Here is a 27,331-nt window from a genome sequence, read left to right on the forward strand (position 1 = left end):
TTGGCAATACCTGGTGCTAAGCAGATGTTAAAGCACAGAGAAGGGGTGAGTTGCTCGCCTGGATGGTGGGACCATGAGTGTTTAGCTGGAGAGGCTGAATGTGTATCAATAAGCAGATGTGGATTGTGAAGAAAGGAGCTGGGAGTGTGTGAGGCAAAGATTCCAAAGGCTTTAATACCCAACAGAAGTCCTTACAATGTTAAAAAAGTATGAAATTAGCTTCCTTTATTCATCCTTTTGCTGTAATTAACTAAGAACTATATTACAGTGGTGCCTAGAATCCCTGCTGGCCAGCTCTAAGGTGGCCTGTGCCATCTGTCAGTCCTCACTTCATCTGCCATGTGCCTTGTGTTCTAGCACCAAGCTGTTTCTCCTTGCACTGTCCTGCTGGGTGGGAATAAAGGGAGGCTAAAAAACCCCAGGATGGCTTATTTCTGGGTACAGAGTCATGGCCATAGGTGTAACTGCAGAGATGAGCAGGGCCAGGGGCTTAAGGTGAGTGTTTTGTGATGGCTTTGGTGTATGAAAACAAAGTTACCTCCTTGTTTTTGGAGATCCCTCCTAAACATGGCTCTGAAGCAGCTTTTCCTGTTCTTTAAGGACACACAGTTAATAGATGAGGCAGAGGCAAAAAGAGACACAAGCACAATGGAATAGTTTTTAACCTGGCTTGATTAATGCTGTCAAGTTGCACATCTGAGTGTGAGCTCAGTGGGACTGTTGCTTTTGTTTAATACCACAAGACACCTCAGTCTGGATTGTTGCATTACAGTACAAATAAAAAACAGAAACAAAACCACATCTGCATCATACGAGGTGAGAAGAAGATGAGAATTCTAAATATTTACAGAGAAGGGCAAGTGGGGAAACCACAAAAAATATTTACATAAAAATACATGAGCTTGTCGGCATATACATTTTACACCAGTTCACAAAAAAAGACACTATATAAATTAAAGTGAAGGGAACTCCAAAGGGAACCCAAGACTTTCTGGGATGTTTTCTCTCATGCGGCTCAGGGAAGAAAAATCAAGTCTTTTACAGCAGGAAAATGAACTGCAAAACAACCCTTTCCTCCTCCCTCCCCACAACTGGACGAGGCAAGACTCCACACATGCAGGTTTTGTGTCTGTTGAGACCAGACCATGCCTTTCACCATCAGGGATCTGCAGCACGAGGCTCGGGGGAAATTGCTGCCCTCCTAAGCTGCCTCCAAGGGAAGCAAAACAGGTTCTCATCCACGTTTCCCAATGCTTCAGTCCATGTACTGATGAACAGAGTACACAGGAGGGTCTGTCCCTTTCTGGAGGTAAAGAGGAACAGCAGGTTTTCAAGTTGGTTTTGGTTTGGTGTAGCAACTTACTACCACTGTGAAATCCTTACTGACCCCCCCTTCAAATGATGAGCATAAACCCAGGACCTCTAGAAAGGCACAGGCACAAAGTTGTGGGTATTTTGTCTGTGCATATAGATTTCACCTGATAAGACTCTTTTTAACAGGGAGACATTAATGCTTTACTTAAGACTTCATAGGGGCTAGGTCCTCATTACCTAACATCTGCACTCCCCCTTCCCTAAGGGAGGTCTCTCCTGGGTTAGAGCAGTCTCTGCTCTAAAGCAGAGGTGACAATCCAGTGTCACCTGCGTGCATTAGGGAGAACCTTGGCTGGAAACCTGGGAAGCAGCAATTTCGGATGCAGACAGGTTGTGGCAACTTAGAAGAGTGTTATTTAAGAACATAGCTGCTTGTCGTATCGCTGGAGATAGAGTTAGGCAAGGATTTACTACCTGGAGCAGAACGGGACTTGCAATAAGAGTGTTCTTTGTGTTGCTCTCCCATTTCTCTGCTAGGACACTAAGAACTGAACTACCAACCCACGGGTCCTACTGACACATCTGGTGTAACCCTCCCTCCTCGCTCTGATGCATGATGCCCTCTGTAAGCTCGGCTACGATTTTGGGATGTTTTGACTTGATGCTGACTCAGTTGATGAGGATGTAAAATAACCACAGTGCAAGAGGACTGCATAGTTCACTATATGGCTTTGTGTGGGGTGGATGCGGGACGCCTCCTGAATTGTACTTAATGTTTAAGCCACGGGCAGTAGCTACACTAAAAGAAAGGTGCTTGTGTACTATTCTCTGGGGAAAGCTGGTGCCTTAACCTTGCTTTTTGTTTTCCTTTTTGTCCTTGTTGCTCAACACTAGCATACAGCAGTTAGTTTGGGTTCTCTGAGAGCTTTCAGCCCTTTAAGTATGCGCTGATGTGGCTGCATGCAGAGGGATGTTTTCTGCTGCCTTTATTAAACAGAGACCTTATTCTCAAAAGGAAGGATGCGTGTAGCAGCCACCTCAGTATATGGGTGTGCACTTCCAGAAGCTCTTTACAGCTTCTCCTTCTCATGGGGCAACAGGGTACTTGGCACCTCACACAATGTACTGGGCTGCAGGGCCCAGGCTCAGGCAGGAGCCATGACAAGACTAGAAGGAATAGAGGTTGTCCAAGGATGGCACTTGATCTCTAGAGGGAGACAGTGGCTTTGAGCAGGAATATCCAGTGAGGCCTGACAATTCCTGGGAGCTGGGCTCAGCTCCCTCATAGTAGGATAGTCCTGGTTAACGTAAGGCCAAAATGGAGGTTAGGAGAGTTGCTGTGGGGCAGGAGTGGGGAGTTAAGGCTTCCACAGAGAGAGAGGGTTGACCTCCAGCTCTCATTACCTGAATCCCAAATAGCCTGAACCAAACACATTGTCCCTGCTTTGACTGGAGACTTCAGCAGGTAACTGGCAGCTGTGGGGAGACTGTACTACAAGGCTTGAAAACTGCTACTAGTCCTAATGCAACACACACCTCTACTGAGAGAGCAGGTACTCACAGTGGACTCCCTTGGTGAGCCTGCGCTGAGGTCAGCCCTTCCCTAGGGAGTCAGCTAGCAATGCCCAACGTGGCTCACCTCATGGCCCCTTTCTATATATTTTCTTCCAAAGAAAACATTACCAAAAGCATTCCCTCACAAAAACCTGACCCCTCTACCCGGGGATGACTCACAAGGAGATGCTGGTAACCTGGCACACGGTGCTGCTTTTTTCTTTATCCCTTTTCCCCCCCTGCTGCCAGATTTAGTTCTGTAACACGTCAGAACGACTCTTCTCCACAAAATGTTTAAACCAACAGCACTGCCCAATAAAACAGGACCATGAGGTGGTGCCACTGAAACAGCCCCAGATGGGGCTACAAGATTAAAAAGAAGCTAAAGACTAGTTAGCAACTAGAAACAGGTTTTCCTTAGGATTTAAAATAACCACGGAACTTTTGTTCAACCATCTAAGCTCCCTTGAGCTTTAACAGCTGTGTGCTAACTGCAGGACCTCCAGGGTCTTAATAAAGCATTAGAGATTCAACACGGGTAGAAAAGTTCTATCTTCAACCACACGGAACAGGAATGGCCTTGGAATTTCCTGGTGAACATATAAAAACTAACTCAGTCTCAAGTATTGCTTGCAAAGCCCTGGCTAATGAAATGGATGTGCTTTATCTCTAAGGTGGGGTTGTAGGGCAACCTGGGATGTCCAAGAGGACCATTTTTCTTCTCTTTGACAATATGGAAAGCTTTTAAATACCTAGGACAACGTGGTTACTGTATTAGAGAGTGCACTGGCCTTCTGTCCCTACTGCTAACTGAACACTGGTATGAGCTACAATTGCAATACGGGAGGCAGTGCTATTTCACAGCGCATAGACAGCACGTAACTACTCTGTATGTGCCACAACTTCAGAGGGATCCCCTTCCCAACACAGAACTTATAGGTTACAGAAAGCCACGTCCTGGAGACCTTCTTTGAAGTCAACAGGAGCATTCCCTGATCTAAGAGCTGCAGAATCTGGGCCGGGGCTAATAGCTGGTCATGCAGGTAACTCAGCAATTACACAGTCATTCCCAGCTGGTAAGTTGGGCTCCAATTTACAAGCTGGACATAATGCTAAAGAGACTTTATAGTATTGTTTTGTAGAGATGATGCTGTCTGGCCAGCCACAACACAGTATCACATTGTCTGGACTGGAGACAGCCTAGCAGTAAAGAGGAGTTGGCATGAAATGGGTGTGCTGTTCCCAATGGGTGTGCATGGTTTGGTGTGGTTTTGTGTGGTGTTTCTTTTGGTATGCGAAATGCAAACTGCCCTACTTGGCTCCCATAGCTGGCCACAGAAATTGCAAGTAATTGATTTCTTGTAGTCAGAAACAGCTTGTAAGTGAGCAATTTAAAAGGTGTGTTGTATTCTGAGCTTGCTCCAGAGCCTATTCCACAGGCTTCGAGTGAAAACAGGCTCCCACCCACTTCAGAGCAATTGAAGTGGATCCATGAGGCCTAAGCAATAATTTTCAAGGGAGACACAGGACCTCAGCATTTATCAGGAAAATACTTGGGAATTCTTTCCCCCCCATCCAGCTCTTGCTGTGTAACCTTGGGGGGGGCAGAACATTGGTTTTCCAAGGCCTGTATGGAGCCCCTTGCTGGGAAGCTGGCAGTGGGAAGGGAGAAGAGCTGCATGCACAGTCCCTCATGCACAGGACTGTGGGGCACGGGGAGGACGCGGCGCTAACTGCCAATGGCAAATGTAGGGAAGGAAATGCTTTTCCTTCCCTCCCTGCCCCAACAGCATGTCTTTCAGCTCTGCCCGGTCTCTCTGGCAACGTTTGTGTGCCAAGAGCCTGCCCTATCATTCCAGTTGTCTCAAAACTACATGGAAAAGCTCTATCTCTACTACATAAAAACAGTGAGTGGTGGGGCTGGGTTGCTGAAGGGGGGTTTGCTTTGCTCATCGGGGCAGGATTGGTTTGTGTTTGTGTTTTTTTTCCATCACTGAAAAAATAAAACAGTCCACTGTCCAGCAGAGGCTGCTTAGACTCTATCCCACCTTCCCCCCCACCAGCTCACTCGACGTGGACCTCTGTTTCAGGCCTCTGCAAACACAGCTCCGTCGGGAGGAAGGCTCCCTGGCCGAGCGCCGTGGCATAAGTTCTACTGTGCACATGGGTAAAACTGGGGGGCACAAACCCCCCTCCTCCAACATAGCCCCCTCTTTGGTGCTGAGGCATGGTATGGTAATCCTCCAAATTATCATACTGGGACACCACAGTCATAGTGCTTTGGCGTTTCCCAAGGGTTTGGTACGGGTAGAGCAGGGCAGAGTCCCTCTCCATGGGGTCAGGGTGCTGCATTCTGAGGCTGTGGCTCCGTTCGGGCTTGGGCGGTGGTGCCATGGGGGAGGCAGCGTGTTCCTCTTCCTTATAGCAGTCTCTGGAGTGTTTCTCCATGGACATGGTGGGTCTGCCTCGAGACCTCTCCAAGTCTGGCCTGTCCTCTGCCAACCTCACCTCCTTGTGGTTCAGTCTCAGGGTCTCCTGGTTCGCCGGGATGTACTTGCTGCCCGCGTGCTGGTAACCGATGGGCTCGGAGGGCTCTGGGCCACCTTTGGGCCTGTAGTCGGGATAAGGGGGCCCGTTTTTGGATTCGGAAGGCTGCCTATGGCTCGCTTCCTGCTGCAAGTGCGTCCTGTGTTCGTTTGTGCTGCAGCCAGGCTCATGCAGCTTCCTGTTCCGGATGCTGCTCTGCTTCTGGGGAAGGGACGGCTTCTCTGACTGCCCGTTCCCATAGGCCCCGTGGTAGTGGGCTCTCTCCAGCTCTGGCTCAGGATGCTGCATGTAGTAACGCTCGTCGCCCTCGGGCGTAGCTGCTTTGGCTGGGTACCTCCCCTCTTTCCCTTCTGCCACGGTGAGGAGGCCAGTTTTCCCAGGATCTGACTTGCTGCGCAAGTGAATCACATCCAGTCCTCCCAGATCCTCCTGCAGCAGTGGGGCCACGTTATCATACTGGGACATCACCGGCCCTTTCACCTTCTGGCGCGTGCGGCTCTCCCGGCGAATAGACTGCATGCGGTACTTCTCCATGTCCTCCAGGTCCCAGGACATGTACATGTGCTTGATGTCTGGGGCAGGAGGCACGTCTCTGCTGATGAAGCTGTGCTCTTTGCCTGCAAGGTGGCCGATGAGGCCGCCCCGAGGGTAGGCTGACAAACTGGGGTAGCGGTACAGGCCCTTGCTCTGCAGCCGGGAGGCATAGGAGGCAAAGTCTCGGCTGGGCAGGGGATGGAAAGGCCGGACCCGCACGGTGCTGTAGGGATCCAGATCGTAAAAGCTCCCATCAGCAGTGGTGTAGTAAGAGGATGCAGAAGAGCTGGAGTAAGGGCTGTACCGGTAATGTACCCGCCCATTCTCAAAGTAAGGCTGCAGCTGAGTTACGTGGTAGTCGGAGTGGGGCTGATATGGCTTGTACTGATAGAGGGGCCGTGGGCAGTACACTGGCTCGTCATCCGGAGGGACCTCGGTCCGTGAAATGGGAACGGAGCGGATAGCAGCGGCAGCAGGGGTGGGCACGTGCAGCGACTGGACCCTCCGGATTGTGGGGTAGGGTGGAGCATCCTCGGCATAGCCGGCGCTGCGCAGGCCCGTTGGGCTCACGGAGGACACAAACTCTCTGCGAGGCTTGGAGTGCAGAGCAGAGGTGCTCTTCCCTTGGGTGGTGTAGGTGTTGTAGCGAGTGCCCGCGGAAGCGGGGGTCTCGGAGCGAGGAGGGTAGGCTTGGTGCTGGTCAGGCTTGCTGTGGTAGATGTGTGGAGGAACGCTCTCAGGCCTGTACTGGTGGATGGAAGCTGGCTTGTGGTGCAGGTAGCTGTCCGGACCAGAGGGCTCCGGGATGCTCTCTGGCTTGGGATGCGGCACGTACACAGTCTGCAGGGAAGTGTGCTTGGGAGGAGGGGGTGGTGGTGGTGGTGGCAGCAGGGCTTCCTCCATGGAGGAGGCCAGCACGGAGGAAGAGAGGAAGGTGTGGTAGCTGGAGTTGTTGATGGTGTCTGTGTTGTTCGAGTGCATGGCGGCAGCGATTTTGCTCTCCAGTGTTCTCACCGGCGGGACAGGGGGTGTGAAGCTGTAGGAGGGGTGAGTAGGGACGGACTCAGATCGCAGGTGCAGCGGGGGGGCCCTCGTTGTCTCCCGAGGCTTTTCCACATGGCTCTGGTGGCCCGGGGGCGCAGAAGAGGAGGAACAGCGGGTGGTGGAACTGCCTTCGGAGACAAAGCCAGGCGTGGGCTCCGGTGGCTTCTCAGGTGCAGTTGTGCCCCATGCCTACAGAGAAAAAAACTGGTTAGACACAAGTTTTCCCCCTCCTGTTCTGTAGTTAAAATCACAGATGCTCGTATGGATTATTAGTGCAGTTAAAGTTCTGGTTTGCCCTGGAGAGCTAATGTGCTTCTGGGAAAGAGGAGATGTGGAAGCTTCACCCCTCAGCAAAAGCAAGGGGCTGGTGGTGCCTCTGGGAGGTGTTGGGACCCATCGCAAATGGCCATCTAGGGCAAGGGGAGGAGCTGCGTGTCTATAGCAACAGGTTAAAACTTTTACACAGTGTTTTGCTTACAAATATACTTATTCAACTGAAAATGCACCTGGATTTAAACTCCTCACATGCTGGTGAGCAGATCAAGTGGTGTAATACAGCAGAAATCCCTTCCTTAAATGTGTCTGTGGTGCTTAAGACAGGCTGCAACAGTTGGGATTTTTGAGTGGACGTCTAACTCTCATGCAAGGAATCTGCCAGCCTCAGTGAAGAATCCTAGAATCCCAGGTTAGAAGGGACCTTAAGGATCATCTGGTCCAACCTTTCTAGGCACATGCACATACCTGACTGGAAGTACTGGGTGCTTTAGTGGAGGCCGCCGGCACTTGTCCCGTTGCTGCCTGGGGATCGTGGCGCTGCGCCGGGGCGGGCTGGCTGCTCGGTGCTGTGCGCGGCACTGGCACCGCCACCTCTGCCTGCGTCGTGGTGGCACCCGCCGGTCCCCGCTGAGGCTCAGCTGCTGCTGTCTGGATGGGTGTTAAGTACGGCAGGGAGGCCGGGGCGCTTTTCTCCCCGGCACTTAGGACAGGAGGAGACTGAAGCTTGTTATCAGCTGTGCAGATGGGAATGTGGTGCTTGTCCCCAGCCCCACAGGCGCGGAGCTGGGGCTTATCTACAGGCAAGTCTGCTGCGGGTGGCTCCCAGTCAGGCAGTGCACCAGGAGGGTGGGGGGGTGTGTGGTCCCAGTCCCCAGCATGGGAGGGGAAGTGGTCTTTGTCCCCCGGTTTACCAGGATGGAAGCTGGACTGCTCCTGCTCTGCATCTCTGCTACCAGGCACGTCCCCAGGCACGCCTGGGGTGTGGAGAGGTGGAAGGGGGTCCTGGCTTCCAGGTGCACCCGGTGGGTGGTTCTGCTCCCCGGGTGTGCTGCTGCTACCTTGGAAATCCTGCTCTACTGGTGCACCCGTCTGGAAGTGAAGTCGGTTCTCGGGCAGACCAGTATAGAGGTGGAGCTTGTCTGGAGCACCGGCAGAGAGATGGAGCTTTTCTAGAGCTGTGCCAGCTTCAGCCTCTCCATAATTTGTGCTTTCAGCATGAGCATCTCCTGGCCTTTTCTGAGACTGGGCGGACGCTTGCTGCGCGGACTCAGCTAACGCTAGGGCCAGCATGCGCGCCGCGTTTTTCGGAGGAGGAGGAGGGATAAGAGACACAGAACTGACGGGAACAGGATCCTGGGGGGAGTCGAGGGCAACTGCTCCTAATGGGGGGAAAATCGAGAGAGAGAGTTGATTTTATGTTACCCAATAAGGAGAGTGACCTAACCGTAATGACTACTATAAAAAAATAGATGCTTTCCACACTTTTTCACAGTGGCAGTTCCTTGTGAGGTGAAACATGACTTTACAGCTCATGTCTCACACGAAAACGCTGCTCAACAGCACAGCAGTTCATCACAAAAAGGGAAAAAAACACAAGAGATTGTCTAAAGGTTCCTCTTGCATTTCTAGAGAGGTAGGAAGCAGAGAATGAGATACCCTTACACAATTTTGATCATAAGGTTTTAGGCGGAAAGGTCCCTTCTTCGAGTGTTGGCAGACTTTTAATTTAAAAAAGAAAAGTTTTAGGTGGTCTATTGGCTGAAATGATTGAGAGGGACATGCTAGAGATTTTCACACACGACAGGATGGGGGAAAAAGAAGTGGTATATAGAGTATTATGTGATTTGTGTGATGTAGGGAGAAGGCAGAGGTTAAGACCTTACTGATCTGCACAGCCCTGCAAGACACTTGTGATCAGAACTGACGGGCAATCCCCTCTCCTAAAAGGCACGCAGAGGAGGACGTTTCTGAGAGCAGGTCCCCTTTGGAACTTAAAGAAAGAATGGAGGAAAATGCACTGTACCTGGCTGTGTGTGTCCAGTGGGTACAGTCTTATTCTGACTGCTTGACATTGGTCTCTCCCCTTCTTCTGGCAACTCTGCTTTGCCAGCAGCCACTAGCTGGGTGTGCTGTAGCTCTTGGTGGGCTCCTTCCCCTGCTCCTGTTTCACTGTTTTTCAGGGGCAAGGACATCTGGGTTGGGGACCTGTTTGTGATTTCAGTCATGCCAATCCCTTTGCTCCAGCTGGAAGCAGAGGAGTTTCTGGATGTGACGGGCACTGCTCCAATGGCTTCTGGCATGCGGCTGGGCAGTGCAAAGGAGATGGGTTCGGGTGTAGTCAGTGGTGGAGATTTGATGGGTTTCCGGCCCATCGTGGGTGAGAACGTGGGGGGTTTGCAGCTCTTCTCTTCCGTGGGGCTCAGGTCCAGAGTGAAGAAGGGACTCATCTTCTCATGGAAAGGGGAGACTGGCTCAGAGCTCGTGGCACTGCCTGGTGTCTGGGACTGGCTGCCTGATTCTAAATCTTTCTTTAGTAGGCTTGGCTTCTCCTTGTTTATGCCAACTGACTCCAGCAAGGAGGTGCTGCTGTCCAGGCACTCGGACTCTGCTTGGGGTGGGCTGCACTGAAAAGACATAGGGTCAAAATCCAGGCTTGCGACTCCGATATCTGGTGGGCTCAGGTCAACATCTTCAGCAGATCGAGGAGAAATCAAGGCAGGAACGTGGATGAGCCCCTCATCCCCATCACTGTCATCGTGGGGAAGGTTGTCATAAGAATTGCAGCGATTCATGTTTCCCAAGAGCTCTCCGTTGAAGGAAGCAGACAATGCATCACTACTGGACCTAGGTCTTCTGGGCCTAAAGAGTTTAGATTCACCTAGAAAAGGGTAGACAGAGAGGGGTTAGTGTCAAATCTTATTGTCCAGGAGGTGATGGTTTGGCGGCCTTTTTAAAGTAGTCTTAAGGCGGTGTGTGAGATGCTCACCTGGTTAACTCTTACACACAAAACCAATGTAGTTAGCTCTTTATTGTGTTTGCTCAAATAGTCTGGTCTGATTTAGTCTGGAACTAAGCTGTGTGCACAAGCAAAACTAGTTTAAGTGTGCTGTAGAACTAAGGCTCTCCCTGTGATACCCATCTGTGTTGGGCAGCAGTAAGCTGCTTCATCAGTTAGCAAGTCCAGCTTTTACTGGAGGGCTGGAAATTAAGATCTGCTGTCAGTAATGCCAAACTGCCTTTTTAAATGCACACGGGTTAAAAGGGCAGGTAAAATTTGTCTTACCATCAACAGCATGCAGGGAGGTGAGTGATTCTTCACTCTTAGCTGAGCGAAGAGTCCCACTGTCTCCTCGTCCACCTGAGGGAATGCAGCAAGACAGGGAAAGGCTGAGTTACAGAAGTGGTTTATATCTGGATATGTGACACTGGCAGGAAACCCACAAATGGGCTTCTAGCAAGAGTAACACTTGTGCTTTATTTTAGAGACCGGAGAAAAGTAACCCACCTAAATAGTAACTGCTGCAGATGACAGGTTGGGAAACAACCCTCCCATCATTCTGCTGCAGGCTCTGTCTGGATGTGCCCATGGTAATTGGTTGGCTCCTGCCAGCAAACAAAACCCCTTAAAAATGGGGAAGAATGTAACATTTACACAACTTGTTTGATGAGCACTAAAGAAGTATGACTTCAGTGCTCTGAGAGGACAGCCATAAGGGCATTCATAGCATGCATTTGTTATACTGAAGTCTAAAAGAGTCTTCATTTGAAAATGGCACCAGGTAAAAGATGGGCTAAAAGTCCTCACTAGTCTGTGTTCAGAGATTTGTGGTGTGTTTTACCACAAAAACATATCGTTGCTATTTTTAAATTAGGAAAGAGACAGTAAACTATATATGGAAAGGGCTGAGAATTCAGCCTATGTATGTTGGATGTGGCTGTAAAAAGTTGTTGGGTGCCACCTCTAGTTACACTTTTGGGGTGAATGTGTTTGTGGAAAAGTGCCTTTACTTACTTTAACTGGTGTCTTTTGAGAGCAAGCAAAGGGAGCCAGAACTTATTATTTCGTAATAAGTGTCATAAACTCTGAGACTTACTACAGTGGTGCCCACATACAGTCTTTCACAAGCTACTCTGAGAAGAGTGCTAAAAGGTGCGTGCTCTAGATCTGAGCTAATGTGAGATCCATTTAGGAAAGACAGCAGTTAGCTGAAGGTGTCATGCACGACTCGAACGCTAGAAGGAGATAAAAGCACACTGCAAATATGAATTGTGCATTGCTGCAAAGCCTGCGTTTTGGGAGCTGGACCTGCAGCCTCACCTGCCAGGGCTATGGCTTTCATTTCTGAGGGCTCGCTGGGATTGCGCTGCAGCTTGCGTTTGGACACGGATGAGGATTTTCCCAGGTTGAAAAAGGAACGCCAACTGCCAACTGGTGACTTCTTCATCTTGCTGGGAGGCCTTTTTCTGGAGTGAGAAAATAGGGCAAACTGCTGGAGAGGGAAGCTGCACGTAGCTCCTGTTACTGGTCGGTTGTTATTAGCACTGTCTGGCTTATTGAGCTTAGAAACTCGCTCTCTTTTCAATAGCTGAGGATGGTTTTTGTTCCTGTAGCTCAGCCCTGAAGTGTTGCTGGGTAAATTTCTGGTGTGGTGCAGGTGAGCAAAGCCCCATACTCATACAGCACAGCAGTGAAGGGGTGGCTTTTATTTAGCTAGCAGATGTACCAGTTCTCTATGAATGGTGAAAGCATCTCTTGCTGATGCTGTAAAATCACATTTGCCTCCTCCCACTGCCATATTTAGTGTCATCACATCTATTCAACTGCTCCATTTTGAGGAGAACCTGGATTTGTTCCAGGTACTCAGCCCTGAAACCTGGAAACTCCCCATGTTTCCAGGTGTTCACCCCACTTACATGTTAGTGTGTGTGACCAGTACAGGTATCTCTATGCATCACATACAACAACATGGTTTTACACATGTAATAACCTTGCTGAAGAGGTGGCAGAGGCACAGAAGTTACATGGCTAAACTGAGTCCAGCAGACAGCTGATGTAAGCTGAATCCTCACAGAGTCCAAAGCAGGTGGAAAACTGGCTACAGTACTCCAGGTATGATTAATGTAAGCCAATATTGGCAAGTTTTTGCTGTAATAAAACCCCAAACCAGTTATGACATGTGCTGGAAAGGAAACTCGTCTCTACCTTTCGGATGGGAAGTCTATGACTGTGTGGAATTTCCCCTGTAAAGCTGCAGGGCCTTCTCCCACTTCTATGTATTTGCTGTCTGCCACGATGGGAGAGTTGATCTGGGCTTGTGTTCGTGCCTGGGCTTCCTCCAGTGTGAGCAGCTTGGTGGAAGGAGAGGACACCAACAGAGACTTGGGCCGTGATAAAGAGCTGTGCCCTGTAAGGGAAAACCACAGGCAACAGGAGAATCAGAACACAGCAGTACAGAGATCAAAGCTCTGCTCTGTGTGTCTAGGGAGGTGCTGTGTTTTCCTAAAGCTTTGTTATCCCAGCCACCGAAACACATGGTCAGAGTAACCCTTTTGTGAGAGGTATGGTTGTGACAAACAAAAATTCTTGTAATTGAGAGCAGCTTAGTGTCTTTTAAGAAGCAGGGAGGTTAGAAACCCACATGCACATAAGCTTTCCTTAAGCTTCACCTGCACGCAAAAGCCTGTAAAGAAAGCTAGGGGTTTATTCTTACATAGTTTTGGTCAGCCCCAGGTTCCACCTCTTGGTGCCACAGAAGTGCTGTGTGTGAGTTAAGGGGTTGGGGGGAAGGATGCCATTGCATCTACACCCTGGTTGGTTCCTTTCCTACTGCTGTTCCTGAAGCACCCCATCTCTTGTGCAGCGTATGTGTTTGTCAGCTGTAAATGCTATCCCAGGTGAAGTTTGGGTTCCAACTCTCTTTGCCTTACCTAGAGTGGCTTAAAGCAGGCTTGGGAATACTGCTTTCACCTCTGAGGGGTGGAAGCGGGTAAGAAGCTGTGCTCAAAGCCAGGCTCCTGGAAGTGCTGAAGAGACGCTGCCTTGCCTGCTCTTGGCTCATCTGCTGTGAAAAAGCCTGAGCCATCTCCCTGCCAGTTTTGTGTCAGAGCACAATGACTGCGAATGACCAAGTCATTGAACAATTAGCTGAATTTCCACGGTCCATTCTAAGCCTGGATAATCATTTGGCTCTGATTCTTAGTGTGCTTATCTTGCCCTGGCAGTGCTCAGCCTGCTGTGGGCTACTACTGTTCAGACAAGCTAACCTCTGGCTCCTCTTGACTTAAAATTGCCTTCCAGTAGGAACAGAAGCTGGACTTGGAGCAACTCTGCTGTCTAAGAGGAGTTGTTTAAAAGGGGGAGCAGTAAATGCACTGGAAAACCAACTATCTGTACCCCACAGGTGGTTGTACCTGCAATGGCTGTGCACATTTCATAGGAAAGGCAGGTTATCAAAGCAGATGGTACATGCTGACTGCTGCTTAGGAGTAGTAACAGCTCGTGGTACCTAAGTTTGGTGAGCTAACAGAGAGTAAACTTCCTTGATGCAACTCTGCTCCTTTTCAGTGGAATGGGTATACTTACAGCAGATGCCAAAGTATTCCCTGTTAAGTTCCTTCCTTACTCTGTATTCCATTACTGAATACAGAAAGCTTGCTTTGTTTCTCTTTATGTTCTAAAGTGCTGGTGAGGGTGGACAGACCAGGCATGGTGTGGTACTGCCAGGCAGCTCAAATGGACATGCAGGAGCATTCTTGAGGATGTTTTTAAAAAGAAGGGGAAGGCAGCAAGGGGTACAAAGACTTAGGAGATTCCTTACAGTTTCTCAGTGCTAGAACATAAAAGTAGCAGCCAAACATTAAGATGCATGCTTATGTGGAGCATCCTTGGCTTCTATGAAAGATGCTAACAGCAGTTTCTAACGCCAGGCTGTATTTGCCAGGTTCTAACATCATAGCCCTGCAAATCTGTCCTTTAGTTTATAGAACAAATGTATTTTCGATGTCCCAGATGCCCATTAAGTGCCTGCTACCTCTTTTGATCAAGGCGCAGCTCCTGGAGGAAAACACTCACCTGCTCCATCCCGTATGACTGAACTGAGCTTGGAACTGAAGAGGACATCCACGTGGTTCAAGATGAATTCCACAACCACTGACTGGATGCGCACCTCCATGAAGGCAGCGGTCCCACTGAAGCAGGCAGACTCTATCTGCTTTGATCTGAAGAGAAGGCAGAGGAAATGAAACACAAACAGCCAGAAGAACACTTGAAGATGTGCTCCTTTTGGGTAAGGCTTTGGCATGTTGTGCCTGGCTCCTCAGGCAGGACTTTGGGGGCAGTTACAGGGATTCAATCTTCTCACAACGTTACACAAATGATCATACTGACTTTAGTGATTCATACCCAGATTTTGGGTTTAGGTTCCAGTCTTACCGAAATGGCAAGAGGAGGCTGTGTCTTGAAAGAAAAGGAGTATATGGCAGGTCTGGGTCAAGGTAAATAAAGTGCATTATGCCAAGGGGGAAGCTTTTTGGTACATGTTTCCAGATGTTTTCCAGATTTACAGCAGCAGTTTAAAGCAGTGACACTGCACAAAGCTCACTGGGGCCTTCCAATGTGATTTTCCCTCTAGCAGGGAATGCCTCCCACTGACCCTGCCCAGCCAGTACCCCAATATTCACAGCAGCAAACTCAAACAAGACATCATTTGACTGCTTGGGGGTGAATTACCAGCAAGGAGAAAAGAGCTTACCCTAATTAAGTGCCCACAGGGGAATCTATGACTCAGGTTTCTCACGTTTCTCAGGTTGGACACAAAAGCAGTCCAGGAATCAGTACAACAGGGGCCAGGGTTGTGGCTGAACTACATTGCTAGTTCAGGAGCTGGCCTCAAGCCTGTGCTTCGTTCCCATTAGCAGGTTTCACAGGAAGAAAAGAGCACATTGGCTGGAGGAAAGGAAGATCTTTCTCACCTGCTGAAAGCTGTGATTTTGCTGGAGAACAGCTATCTGTGTTCTATAAATATGAAAACTCATCTTGTATAGAAATGGGGGAAAAAAGCCAAAGAGTACCTCAGGAGGTTTGGAGCCCAGACAATTGCTAAGTTCTTGGTGTGCATGTTTGTGATGGAGCAGTAATCAGCAAGACGAGCCAAATGCCTCATTAGGAACTCCAGTGTCCTGGAAAAGAGGAGATAGGCCGATGTTCAGCATGGATGAGCAAAGCCATGCTGGGACTTAGAAAACGCACCCCTGTTCATTAGTTTCTTTTGGTTTGACAGCTTCCAGGAAACAAAATGTTGCACTATGTACCCTAAGAGAGATGGTGAAGTTGTCTTTAGCAAATAATTACACTGGGGTGGGGGTGTCTGTCCTCATTCGTGCATGCTCAAGGAAAAGCTACTCAGTCCAAGGGCTGGATCCAGAAGCAGAGTGCCTGGAAATTCACTGCTTGGCTGCTTTACTGTAACACTGTGCCACAAAACTCCACTGTGTCCAAGTCTACTTCAGAAGTGACTGGCTCCAGGGTTCTTATACATGTATAAAGGTTAAACTTCACAGGGACAAGGCCTGGGGTGAGGATGGATGTTTCTGGCTGGAAACAAAAGGGAGAGCTCTAGCACCCCGTGGAACCTGCATGGAACTTCTCTGCGCAGAGCAGCACAACAGTAAAGTGTTTTCTCTCTCTTTGTACACTGTTTTGCGTCCTGGTGTCTCCCATGTCCTCTCTCTGGTCTAGGGCTACACCACACACATAGGACGCATGAGATCCAAGTCAAACACCTTTGTTCACCCCCATAAAATGAAGAGTCATTTTAGGGAAAAGGTGGAATGCACCAGAGAAAAGGAGATCACTCGTGAGAACGTCCCCCTCAAAGCCCTGTCCCCTTGGTTAACATATATAAAGTATTACCATTAGTCAACACAAAGTATCAGCTACTACATTAACACACACATTTATAGCTTATAACACATTAGTTAACAATGATTAGTTCAGACTAATGCCCATAGAGTTAGTTATTGATATTAAAATAACATATGAGACAGTTATACCACTCGGGAACAGCACTGCAATGGTCCAGCGAACCACCATACATTACAATGATTCAAGTAGCCATAGTATCTAATCATAAACACATAACATTTTCATACCCCATTAAGCTGCACAGAACTCGAAAACAAGATCAACAGATCCCCTCATTTCAATATATTAGCATAAATTACAATTCCTTAACATAAATCTTCATACATCCGAATAGAAGAAAAGAGCACATTGGCTCTTTTGGACGAAATTAGCCAGTCCACTCCTTTCAGTTTTAGCATAAATTACCACACATTAACATGAAAATTTAATATTTCTGTATAAATCTGCATAGAGTCAGAACACGAAATTAGCAGGCCTCCATTTCAAGCTATTAGCATAAATTAGCATCATTAACAGAAATTCCCATGCACATGTATAAATCTGCACAGAGCTAAAAACAAAAAACCAAAACCAAGATCACCAGATCCCCTCATTTCAATGTATTAGCATAAACCTGCCTAGGGCCAGATCACCAGATCACCTCATCCAAGTACATTTCCAGTTACTTGGATAAATTAACATATATTAGCACAAATTAGCACTGATTTACTTTACTTTATCTTGTTGCTTGCTTATCATTCTTTACACAATAAGTAGTTATCGACACCCAAATAACTTTAGGAATTGCAGCCAGCCATTAGAATACACAACTGTTGAAGAGAACTTACCACACCCCATTACAATACTTAGTTACTAAAAGACTCATTATCATATACTATTAGTTATTAATACCAACCACCATCTTTTTGGTATCTAAGGCCTGTTTACCATAACTTTTAATACTCAAGGCTATTAACAAGTCCTTGAGTATTAAACACAATTACTTACACCTCTAATAACACAAATTAGTAACTAATTTGTGAGTTACACAATAACTCACAAATTAGTTATTAATAATAATAAGTTGGAATATATTATAGTCAGCTGGTGTTTTTTAAACACCATATTATAATTAGTCTACTACAACATTGTATTTGCATCCAAACATAGTTTCCGAGGCAGGCAAATAAGACTATGCAGAGGAGACAATGTTTGCTAAGGAGCAAACTTTGAGCTAGAACCCATCTATCGTGACACTGACCTGTAGTGAGGAGGGGGCAGCTGCTGGATGACATCATGGATTTTCACCAACCGTTCCTCATCTGTAGCAGCAGAAACAGCATCCTGGAATGAGACAGGAAGGGATTTAGCTGCAAATAAGACTCAATACCTGACACATCATCTGGATCCATGTGGCCTCTGCAGCAGCGAGGTGGATTGTGTTGGTCTTTACCTTCTGGGGACAGAGCAGCACACAGATAATGTGAGAAAGGTCAAGTACATCAGGATCTGGGCCACTTTATAGCATCACAGAATCAAACAGGTTAGAAAAGACCTTTAAGATTAAGTCCAACCATTCAGGACAACTCACGCTGGCACCTCAGTACCTATAGTACGAAAACTGAAATAAAGGCTTTCAGAATCAGACTTTAAACTGGAGCCCTTCAGCCCAGATGTTCAAAAGAGAACAAGAGGTGGGGAAGGTCCCTCCGTGCTCTGAAACAGGGATGAAAAAAGGGGGAAAGAATTGGGGGATTTATTGTTTTTAAAGCTACCTGTATAACGTGGGTGCAAAACAAGTAATTTTAGATGCACTGCCTGGGCTTTGGGGCTTATTTTATCTGTGTATATAAACAGTGACAAAAATACAGAGCTGGAGATGGATCAATTTGTTCTGATGTTGAATTTGGACACACACAGAGAAGCAGGAATTAGGCAGCAATTAATACTACAGGTGAGACTGGAAAGAGAAATCTGCATTCCCTCCTTCTAGCAAGGCTGTACATCATCACTTTTAAAACAACTGAGCCATTCCTTACAGAGGGTGTCCAGCTCCAAATAGTGCTTGCTTCTAATCCCAGTCATGGTCAAGTAATCACTGAGGGATGGCAAACAATAGGGGAATTCTTACTTATGTCCCAATTGGGGAATTCTTACTTATGTCCCAATAGCCTCAACCTGGGGCCTCACAAGTGGAATTAAGATGGTGTGGCACAGGGGACAAAGGCACATGTTAGTAAACCTAAAGGGGGAGCAGATTTCACCTCTCTGAAAACCCCAACTTAAGCAGAAGTAAGACAAAGAAAGGTGTATGTAAGACAGGTTCAGCTTCCTGATGGATCCTCTTCAGTGTTTCTCCATGTGGATGAAGTTGAGCTGAAGTGGAAAGCCAAAGGCATTGCCCAGTACTTACCGAGAACTTCTCATAAAGCTGGTAGGTGAGCAGAGGGTTCGGGAGCTCACGGAAGTACAGTTTGCAGAGAGAGCCCACGCAGTGGATGTCCTGAATATAAATATCCTTTGTCAAGTCAGGGATCTGCTCGGAGTCAAACTCGTGGCTGGAAATGAGAACAGAAAAATGGGCAAAGGCATTTGGAAAGGAGAGATGTAAAGAAAAACCAGCACAAATAATAAGGCATTTTCAGTTAGTTTTACAACAGGGCTTTTCCCAAAGGCTGAGCATGTCTTCCACAAGCACAAAGGCAACCTGAAGGTTTAACTGTGACTGGGGGCTGCCTGGTGGAGCACAGTGCCCAGGTCTGAAGAAAAGCTGCTGTCCCTTTGCATTGCAAAGGCTTGGAAATCAAAATGAGAAAGCAATGCCCACCAGCAGTGCCATCAGCACATGGAAAGCAGAAATTCCCTGGGGAGACGCCTCTGCTACAGGGTGAAGGGAGCCAGGAACCACATGAAGAAAATCCCTGAGCATTCCCTTGGTTTTTGGAGAGAGAGGAAAACCCAAATCACAAACATTTACGAAATAAAAGCTGAGCTGCTGGAATATGTGCATGGAAAGTGCTGGTTTGAATTAGGAAGACAGATTGGCAGGGGCTGCGAGAACACGGCTGCTCCCAATGAAGCTGCGCTTCCCTACGAGGGGCTTTAAGCTGTAAACCAAAACTGCTCATCAACTGTCTACACTGCAACCACAATGTCAGGGGCTTGGTGGCAGCATCCCCAGCCTCTCCCACTGTCCAAGCCAGGCAGTTTGTAGCCCAGAAGACAAAATGTGCGTTCAGCACAGCTCAAACACAGAGCTCACCTCTCTGCCGACAGAATGGAGCCCATCTGTAGCTGTGTCCAAGGCACCAGGTGCATTTGTAACTGCAGCCATCACCCCTACACCCCTTACAGGATGAGGAAGCAGCTCCTGCCTTCCCCTAGACACAATGCTGTGTCATAGAAGCCAGACTGGGGGACAGAAGAGGGCTCTGCTGCTTCAGACCAGAGGGTGAAGAGCCTATCCCAGTGGGTCAGATGTGGTGCCCTTACCGTAGTTTCTGGATGTTGGATGCAATCCCAGACAGACGATATATCCCATCCACAATGCCATGCTTCTCAATGAATTCAGTGCAGCTCTTGAGGACCTGTGGGACTAAGGAGCAAGTGTGGCTGGTTAGTTGAGCGTGTTTTTAAAGTCTTAGTTCAGGCTGTGGTCTTGTCAGATGCCACACACTAAACCCAGCTGAGCTATCGCTTTAGTTCTTTCTTTAGTTCTTAGAGGAGAAAGTCTGTAAGAAATTTCACTTTAGGAGTTGCTGTGGAAAGCGGTCAGAGGTTTTCTTTGCTCTAAAGAAATGCCAGGATGTGAATCAGGTTGAACAAAGTCAATTGTGGTTGACCACCTTGTGGGAGGTGTGATGGGACCTGCGCTGTCTCTGCTTGAGCAGAGACAGCGCAGGTCCCATCACACCTCCCACAAGAACCATGGCATTGAATTCCATTCCAGGAGAGCTACAATATTGAGTAAATACGCAATATTAGCCAAAGATTTCTTTTGTTTTCAAATCTATACAGGATTAACACTTTACCCCTTGGCTTAAGCAAATGCAAACATTAAGGAGATGCTACTTTCTGTACCAGAGCCAGGACAGTTTTAGGTTTTGCAACTGATCATTTCCCCCCCAATGCCTACCAGAGCGTGACTGGATTTAGAAGCTACACGATGTACCCCACTCACAGAAGCTGCAGACAAACCAGGCTATGACAGAATGGAAAGAACAAGCCCAGAGGATATAATTAGGTGTCAAGTTAATATTCAAACCGCTTCACCAACCAATTCCTTCCAGCTGACTTCTCAGCCTCATGCAGCATCCACTGCTGGAGCTATCTGTCCACCCTTGGAAGCTGAAGGAGGAGCAAATCACTTTATAAAAGGGAGATAAAACTGCCCTGAACACAGAAAGAAAATCCGAACTGAGCTTTTGGGAGCATCAGCAAACCTTCATGAGAAAAGCGCAGATCCCTGTGGATTCCTCCGCAAGCTCCTGTGCTGATCTACGTTAGATGACAGGTTAGATGACAGGTCTGATCAATTTGACACAGATTCTGAATAGGTCAAGTGGCAAATCCCCCTACATCAAGCAGCAAATGCCATCTGTGAGTCTATTCTTCTGCACTCAGATGCTCTGTGCTCTCCCCTCTGCAGCCTGAGGAAAGACCCATACTAAAGGGCACAATCCCAAAGACTTTAACAATCCACATTTGAATCTTGTTAGGGTTCCCCATTGCAATAAATACATAAGCAAATAAATACATAGCACATTCCTGCCCAATTCCTACCAGGAGGCTGATAATGCCCGGGAAGGGTGATGCACACACTGTGTGTGTGACCTTCCAGAGCTATGCACCTCTCCAAGGCCTCATCTCCTGGGGTTTATGGAGCTGTGTCAACAAACAGCACACTAAGAACAGTGTTTGCATGGTATTTATGGTATTTGAGCTGAGCAGCAACCTGTTGTGACAATGTGAACCAGGTCAAGGGACAACAGGGGGAAGAGTGAGGGATGCAGCACCTACAACGTGCTTCCCAAAGCACTTACTTATCATGGACCCAGTTAGAATAATGAATAGACACTGAAAAAGCTCCAGCAGGCTTGCTCTATGCATTTCCTAATCTGGTTACCAGGACGAGCTGTTCTTTAAGCTAAATATATCATGCCAGCAGCATGGATATTTTGGGGGAATTCTGCATGGTTGGAGAAGTGACTACGGTCCAAGGAGGGGTATAGTTATACCTGAAGGCCTTTGCTGGAATGGTGACTTGATTGTTCTGAGTTCTGAATGTTTAACAATTACATGTGTGTTTAACCTCCTCTGCCCTTTGAGTCCCAAAGCTCTCCAGCTACATACTTATCTACAGGTATAGACACACACCTGCAGGGGACCGGTCTGTTACCATCAGAATGTAATGACAGGATGACAGCACAAGCTGAGACTTGAGTTTGCAATAGTGAAGTGTTCCAATGCTATCACCTACAGTGGCTTCTGCCATCAGGTTGTGACTTTTTCAGGTCCCTCTCCTTGCCTGTGGCATAAATCCCTAAGGGAACTTGCCAGTTCAGAGCCCAATTGCAGCTTCTGGATCCCAAACCAATCAGAAATGTAACAGTGGGGATTTCTTCTCACAGGATGTAGCAGCATCTACATTAAAATTCCACTAATGTTAGTTAATTATTGTGGTTTCCTGCAATTCTACCAACCAGACTTGATGACACATGTGGTCTATATCAAGAGCCATCAAGGCCTGTCTTAGCTCAGCACCCGGTTCCTGATGACCACCACAAACAAGCCATTTCAGCACAGGATAACATACAGAATATGCCTCCAGCCCCCATAATCTCTGCTCAGGAAACAGTGCCCACCAGAACTAGTATCTGTGTTTGCTAAACCCAGCACAAAGCCCTTTCTAATTCCATGTTCCCAGGCAAGTAGCAAAACTGTGCTAATGCAGTTGGGTTTATTCCTTCCGTGAGCAATATTCTTTCAGCCACTGGCTCCAGATAATCCCTCTACAGTGGAGGCACTGGTTGAGCTGCTAAAATCCACGGGTAGGTGCTACATTGGAATGCCCACCTCTTCATGGGAATCTGAGCACATCTTCCATTCCAAAATCAATCACCTTCCCACATTCCCTCCCTCAATAATAGGTAGTGCCAGTAACCAAAGCACAAAGGGTTGGAAACGTGGATGCATCGACAAAGGAGACCTGAGAACATTGCATCACCACAGCAGCTAAAGGAATTTATCCAACACATTCCTGAGCATCTCCCAGCTGCTTTGAAAGGTTTATTGCATCTCCTATAGGACTTGTTAACTGGCTCATTTTCTGCCATTAAAAGGAAGTAGAAGTTTTATGGCTTTCATTCGGAAGAACATTTTGATTCATCTTGAAATCAGGCACATTTCCTTTCCTATTATCTTAGGTTTACTTTTTCCTTTTTAATCTTTTGTCATGCTCCCTCCCTGGGTTTTGGGAGGCTTGCTTTAGGTTTATTTTTAATTTTCTTGGTATGTGGCTGGAACCAGCACTATTTTTTCAGCCTGGGGAGCGAAGCCTCCCCTCAAGCTGTGCTATTTGCCCAATCTTACAGAAATAAGGTGACCTGCTGCACGGGCCAGGCCTTTTGGCTGGTTAATGGACCACCACATGCTAATATCTGCGTAGACTTAGATTAGATATTAGGAAGAAGCTCTTCCCTGTGAGGGTGCTGAGGCGCTGGCACAGGGTGCCCAGAGAAGCTGTGGCTGCCCCATCCCTGGCAGTGTTCAAGGCCAGGTTGGACACAGGGGCTTGGAGCAACCTGCTCTGGTGGCAGGTGTCCCTTGTCAAGATTCTCCTCTAAGGACTTTTGTCCCACTCCTAAATCCATGTCCCCACGTTTGAATCACCAGGAGTAAGAGAGAATACAAAACCCAACCAAACAGCAAACTTCAAGATGCTCCCACATTAGAATTCTTCACGCTGCTGCTGAGTTGCATGAAGTCCAAGGCTGCTATCACAAGCTGTGCTATCTCCTGGTGACAGGCATTGTTTGGAGTGGGAAAGCTCAATCATGGAAGAGGGGGCTGTAAACCCAGAGCTGGTTCCAAGAGCTGACACCACACAAGGACCTTAAGATCATCTAGTTCCAACCCCCCTGTCCAATTCCTTGGGGCTGGCTTTTTATGGTTTTAATACCAAATACCCACAAATGGAATAAAGATAGTACCAATACACAAGACTACTGTGTGCTAGTGTTTTCTGTTTAAATCGATCACACTTACTACAAAAAGAGAGAGGAAAAAGCATCCACCTTGTCGAGAGAGGAAGAGCACACGCAATTCCTGCACGGACTGCAACATTCCTCCCCACCTTTGTTCCCCCTACAGCTAGAGTGTTTCGAAATGCAAATACGTTTTCAACTCCCTACTGTCCTCTGGGTCACTCAGGCATAAAGAATTTATCTTCTCAAGGCTGCAGGCAGGGTAAAAGAGATGGGGAGAGGGCGAAACTGTCTCTTTTCTCCACTGAAAAAGCTTGTATTGCCTGCTCAGCAATCCTGCAATTCTGCAAGTGCTTCCCCCCCAAACAAGGAATTCTCCACGGGGACCCCGTGTAATGCTAACCCTGTACCCACCAATCTTGAGTTCCAGCAGTTCAGATAGTGAAGCAATAACAGTGCCTGTTATGTTTGGAAATTTGCCCAAACCAGCTCAAAACTATTAGTACCAACGTGTGGTCAACTAGTCTGTGTAGCAGAGAATGCATCTGCAGGAAGTGGAACGTGCTCATCTGCAAATTTGGGTCAACAATTGCACTGTTAGCAAGGTTTCTGGATCTGGTTTTACCTTACACGAGCTCGTGTGTGCAGAGGTACCGACACCAGATCAGACCCATCCAGGCACCCACAACACACAGGTAAAGCACAGGGATTTACCAAGGAGCTCCAGTGAATTCTCCCCTGTGAGGGTGCTGAGGCACTGGCACAGGGTGCCCAGAGAAGCTGTGGCTGCCCCATCCCTGGCAGTGTTCAAGGCCAGGTTGGACACAGGGGCTTGGAGCAACCTGCTCTAGTGGAAGCTGTCCCTGCCCATGGCACGGATTGGAACTGGATGAGCTTTAAGGTCCCTTCCAGGCCAAACCATTCCATGAGTCTACAATAAAGCTTCAGGATCTATTTCTGATGGAAGCTCTGCAAAGTACTTCCTGAAGCGAAAAATCTTGGAGCAAAGCAATTCCCTTTGTGGTCCAGGACATCACAAGCGCCTTCACAACTGGGGAGCTCTTGGATTCCAGGACCTGCCTTGTGTTTACAAGTCAATCCACTGTTTGAAGAAAGGAAAGGAAAAAAAAGCAACAAATCTGTAAATATTTATAACTTTCTCCTTTCCAGCAAAGTTTGCTTCACTTCTTGTTTGTCCTGTTCAATTTCACTCTCTAGCAGTAAGAGAGAAAAGGGAAAATGGTTGCATTTACCCTCTAAGAGTAAAACATCCATATAAACTAAATACTAAGACTCAGCTGTCCCGAATTCCAAATCAAGAGGGCAAAGACCCAAAGCCAGCCAGGGAGACTTTTATTATCATGAAAATTTTTAGTAAAAAGGACTCCTCAAATTAATAGTAGGAACCAAAGTGACAACATAGAGATGACGAACCTTACCCTTGAGCTAAGGGGAACCAGGTCTTTACAGATCCCTGCCAAGATGCTGCCCAAGATTTCATTCCTTGTGTTCATGTTCTGGTCACAGTGCTCTCCCTATACTCAAATCTGCAATAAATTAGCATCAAAGGTAACTGCATCACTTTAGCTGCAGCCAGGGCTTGGCTCGAAGGGACGGGTAACACTGGAGGACCCTCGACAAGCTGCACTGTCACCGGGTGCTCATTTTATTTCTTATAGAATCACAGAATCCCAGCCTGGTTTGGGTTGGAAGGGACCTTAAGATCATCCAGCTCCAACCCCTGCCACGGGCAGGGACACCTTCCACCAGAGCAGGTTGCTCCAAGCCCCTGTGTCCAACCTGGCCTTGAACACTGCCAGGGATGGGGCAGCCACAGCTTCTCTGGGCAACCTGAAGCCATGGAGCGCTCTGTTTCGAAATACTCAGAGGCACAAATGAGGACATGGCACAGATGCTGCAATGCAGCACTTCACCAGCTCCCACACTAAACAAACACATCCTCTGCAAGCACAATTCTTTCTAACTGGGGTCAAGCTAAATTTAAGTTCTATTTGGTTTCCTTTGAGAGGAAAAAAAAAGGGGGGGGGAGGGGGAAGTCTCTCTACCTACAAAGGGAACACGGCCTCTACCTGAGCCAGAGGTAACACTGAATTTGCTGCATAGACTCACAGACTGGTTTGGGTTGGAAAGCACCTTAAGATCATCCAGTTCCAACCCCCTGCCATGGGCAGGGACACCTTCCCCTAGAGCAGGTTGCTCCAAGCCCCTGTGTCCAACCTGGCCTTGAACACTGCCAGGGATGGGGCAGCCACAGCTTCTCTGGGCACCCTGTGCCAGCGCCTCAGCACCCTCACAGGGAAGAGCTTCTGCCTTAGATCCAACCTGAACTTCCCCTGTTTCAGTTTGAACCCATCACCCCTTGTCCTGTTGCTACAGTCCCTGATGAAGGTCCCTCTCCAGCATCCTTGTAGCCCCCTTCAGACCCTGGAAGCTGCTGTGAGGTCTCCAGCAGCTTCTCTTCTCCAGGCTGAACAGCCCCAATGTTCTCAGCCTGTCTCCATACGGGAGGTGCTCCAGCCCCTGAGCATCCTCGTGGCCTCCTCTGGACTTGCTCCAACAGCTCCATGTCCTTCTTATCTCACATCTCACATGTACGGAGCATCTCACAGCTCCATACACCAAACCAGCCTGTTAGGTGTCAGCAGCACCAAACCAGCTGGGAACATCTCTCAGGCCGATGAAGAAACAACTACTCCCTGCTCAACCTGGTCTGCTTCCAGATGACACCTCATTGGCAGTGGAAGCAATTCAAAACCCACAAGGAGCCAACAAATGGATAAGGCACTAAAAGGAAATGGAGATGGGCCTCTTAAGGCAGGCTCCATGGGTGACCTGAGCCAGCTGGAGAGCTGCTGCGCTAACCAACATACTTGAAGGGAGGAGCATCACCACAACCTTTGCTAGATTGAGACCCAACAGAGAGGTCAAAAATCCGTCAGGTCAAAATTGGTTTTACTCCTTCAGGTGCCAGCCCATAGCAAGGCACTGCTGTGGGACAGAGAAGAGGACCCGAAAGCACAGAGCTGGAAGCAGCACATGGATGTACAGCCCAGCCCGGGAGCACCGTGGCTCCTGGTTCCCATCTCCCAAAGCAGCCTGGAACCCAGACGATTTTGGAAAACGAGCCTGTGACCTGCCTATGACTCAGAGCCTCTTCTAACAGGCTGGACAATGAGGCTTCCTTCCCTTCACTGCTACCTTGTCTACAAGGGCCTTTGGGAAAGGACTGCTTCACACTGTGTGGAAGTACGGCTCTGACCACGGAATGGCTCCATCACTGTTCAGAGAGCTCAAAGTGTCGGCACACTACACACTGCAATTAAAAACACCCCCTAAACCACACCCAAATCCAAAGCCCAGGACATGGCCTGTTTCCAACTGCCAGCCCAAGAATCACCACAATCCCCAACATGAACCATCAGGCAGACAAAGAGTTTTAACTAGTCCCTACTGGTGTTATGGGTAACCTTTGTCAAAACCCTTACCTTCTACCCCATACCTGCTTATGGTGCTACTTCTCAGATCCATACACAACAATTACCAAAATGACAAAGTGTATCCTCACCAAAAATGAGAAGGCAGCAGCAGCAGCACCAGCCTACCTGCTCCATTCATCCTGCCTTGCCTGAGGAGAGACTCCCTGGGCAGATGCATCATCCACCACCCCAACCCCAAGGTTCAGCAGATGCAAGTTCTGAGCCCACAGAAAGACATGTAATGCAGCAGGTCACACATTCCCCCTGTGCCTGTAAATTCCCTCCTGGTTACATGGACACATAACAACAAACACTCTTCTCCCAGCTTAGCAGCTGGGAGCTAGCTGCCTCAGTATCGAATCATAGAATGGTTTGGGTTGGAAGGGACCTTAAGATCATCCAGTTCCAACCCCTGACATAGGCAGGGATGCCTCACACTAGACCTTGTCACCCAAGGC

The 27,331-nt window shown here is 48.1% G+C and overlaps 1 protein-coding gene and 1 long non-coding RNA gene across 6 annotated transcripts in view; one reads left to right on the forward strand and one right to left on the reverse strand.

The window, feature by feature from the left end:
* Positions 1 to 654: 654 nt before the first annotated feature.
* Positions 655 to 27,331, reverse strand: part of ARHGAP32 (Rho GTPase activating protein 32) — a 190,219-nt gene continuing 163,542 nt past the window's right edge. For all 5 annotated transcript variants that reach the window (XM_030505266.2, XM_030505268.2, XM_030505267.1 and 2 more), the window contains 11 exons: positions 19,664 to 19,766; positions 18,585 to 18,729; positions 17,433 to 17,515; positions 15,340 to 15,447; positions 14,342 to 14,487; positions 12,473 to 12,674; positions 11,588 to 11,733; positions 10,553 to 10,627; positions 9,293 to 10,147; positions 7,735 to 8,648; positions 655 to 7,182 (listed from right to left, as the gene is read on the reverse strand). In XM_030505266.2, the coding sequence (XP_030361126.1) occupies positions 4,933 to 7,182; positions 7,735 to 8,648; positions 9,293 to 10,147; positions 10,553 to 10,627; positions 11,588 to 11,733; positions 12,473 to 12,674; positions 14,342 to 14,487; positions 15,340 to 15,447; positions 17,433 to 17,515; positions 18,585 to 18,729; positions 19,664 to 19,766 (5,027 nt within the window). In that variant the 3' untranslated portion in view covers positions 655 to 4,932. The remainder of the gene's footprint in view (positions 7,183 to 7,734; positions 8,649 to 9,292; positions 10,148 to 10,552; positions 10,628 to 11,587; positions 11,734 to 12,472; positions 12,675 to 14,341; positions 14,488 to 15,339; positions 15,448 to 17,432; positions 17,516 to 18,584; positions 18,730 to 19,663; positions 19,767 to 27,331) is intronic.
* Positions 729 to 15,345, forward strand: LOC115616255. Its single transcript, XR_003994248.1, has 3 exons — positions 729 to 816; positions 14,315 to 14,555; positions 15,184 to 15,345. It is a non-coding gene; the product is annotated as an uncharacterized LOC115616255 (long non-coding RNA).

Source organism: Strigops habroptila, chromosome 17 (genome assembly GCF_004027225.2).
Source record: "Strigops habroptila isolate Jane chromosome 17, bStrHab1.2.pri, whole genome shotgun sequence".
NCBI classification, from domain to species: Eukaryota; Metazoa; Chordata; class Aves; order Psittaciformes; family Psittacidae; genus Strigops; species Strigops habroptila.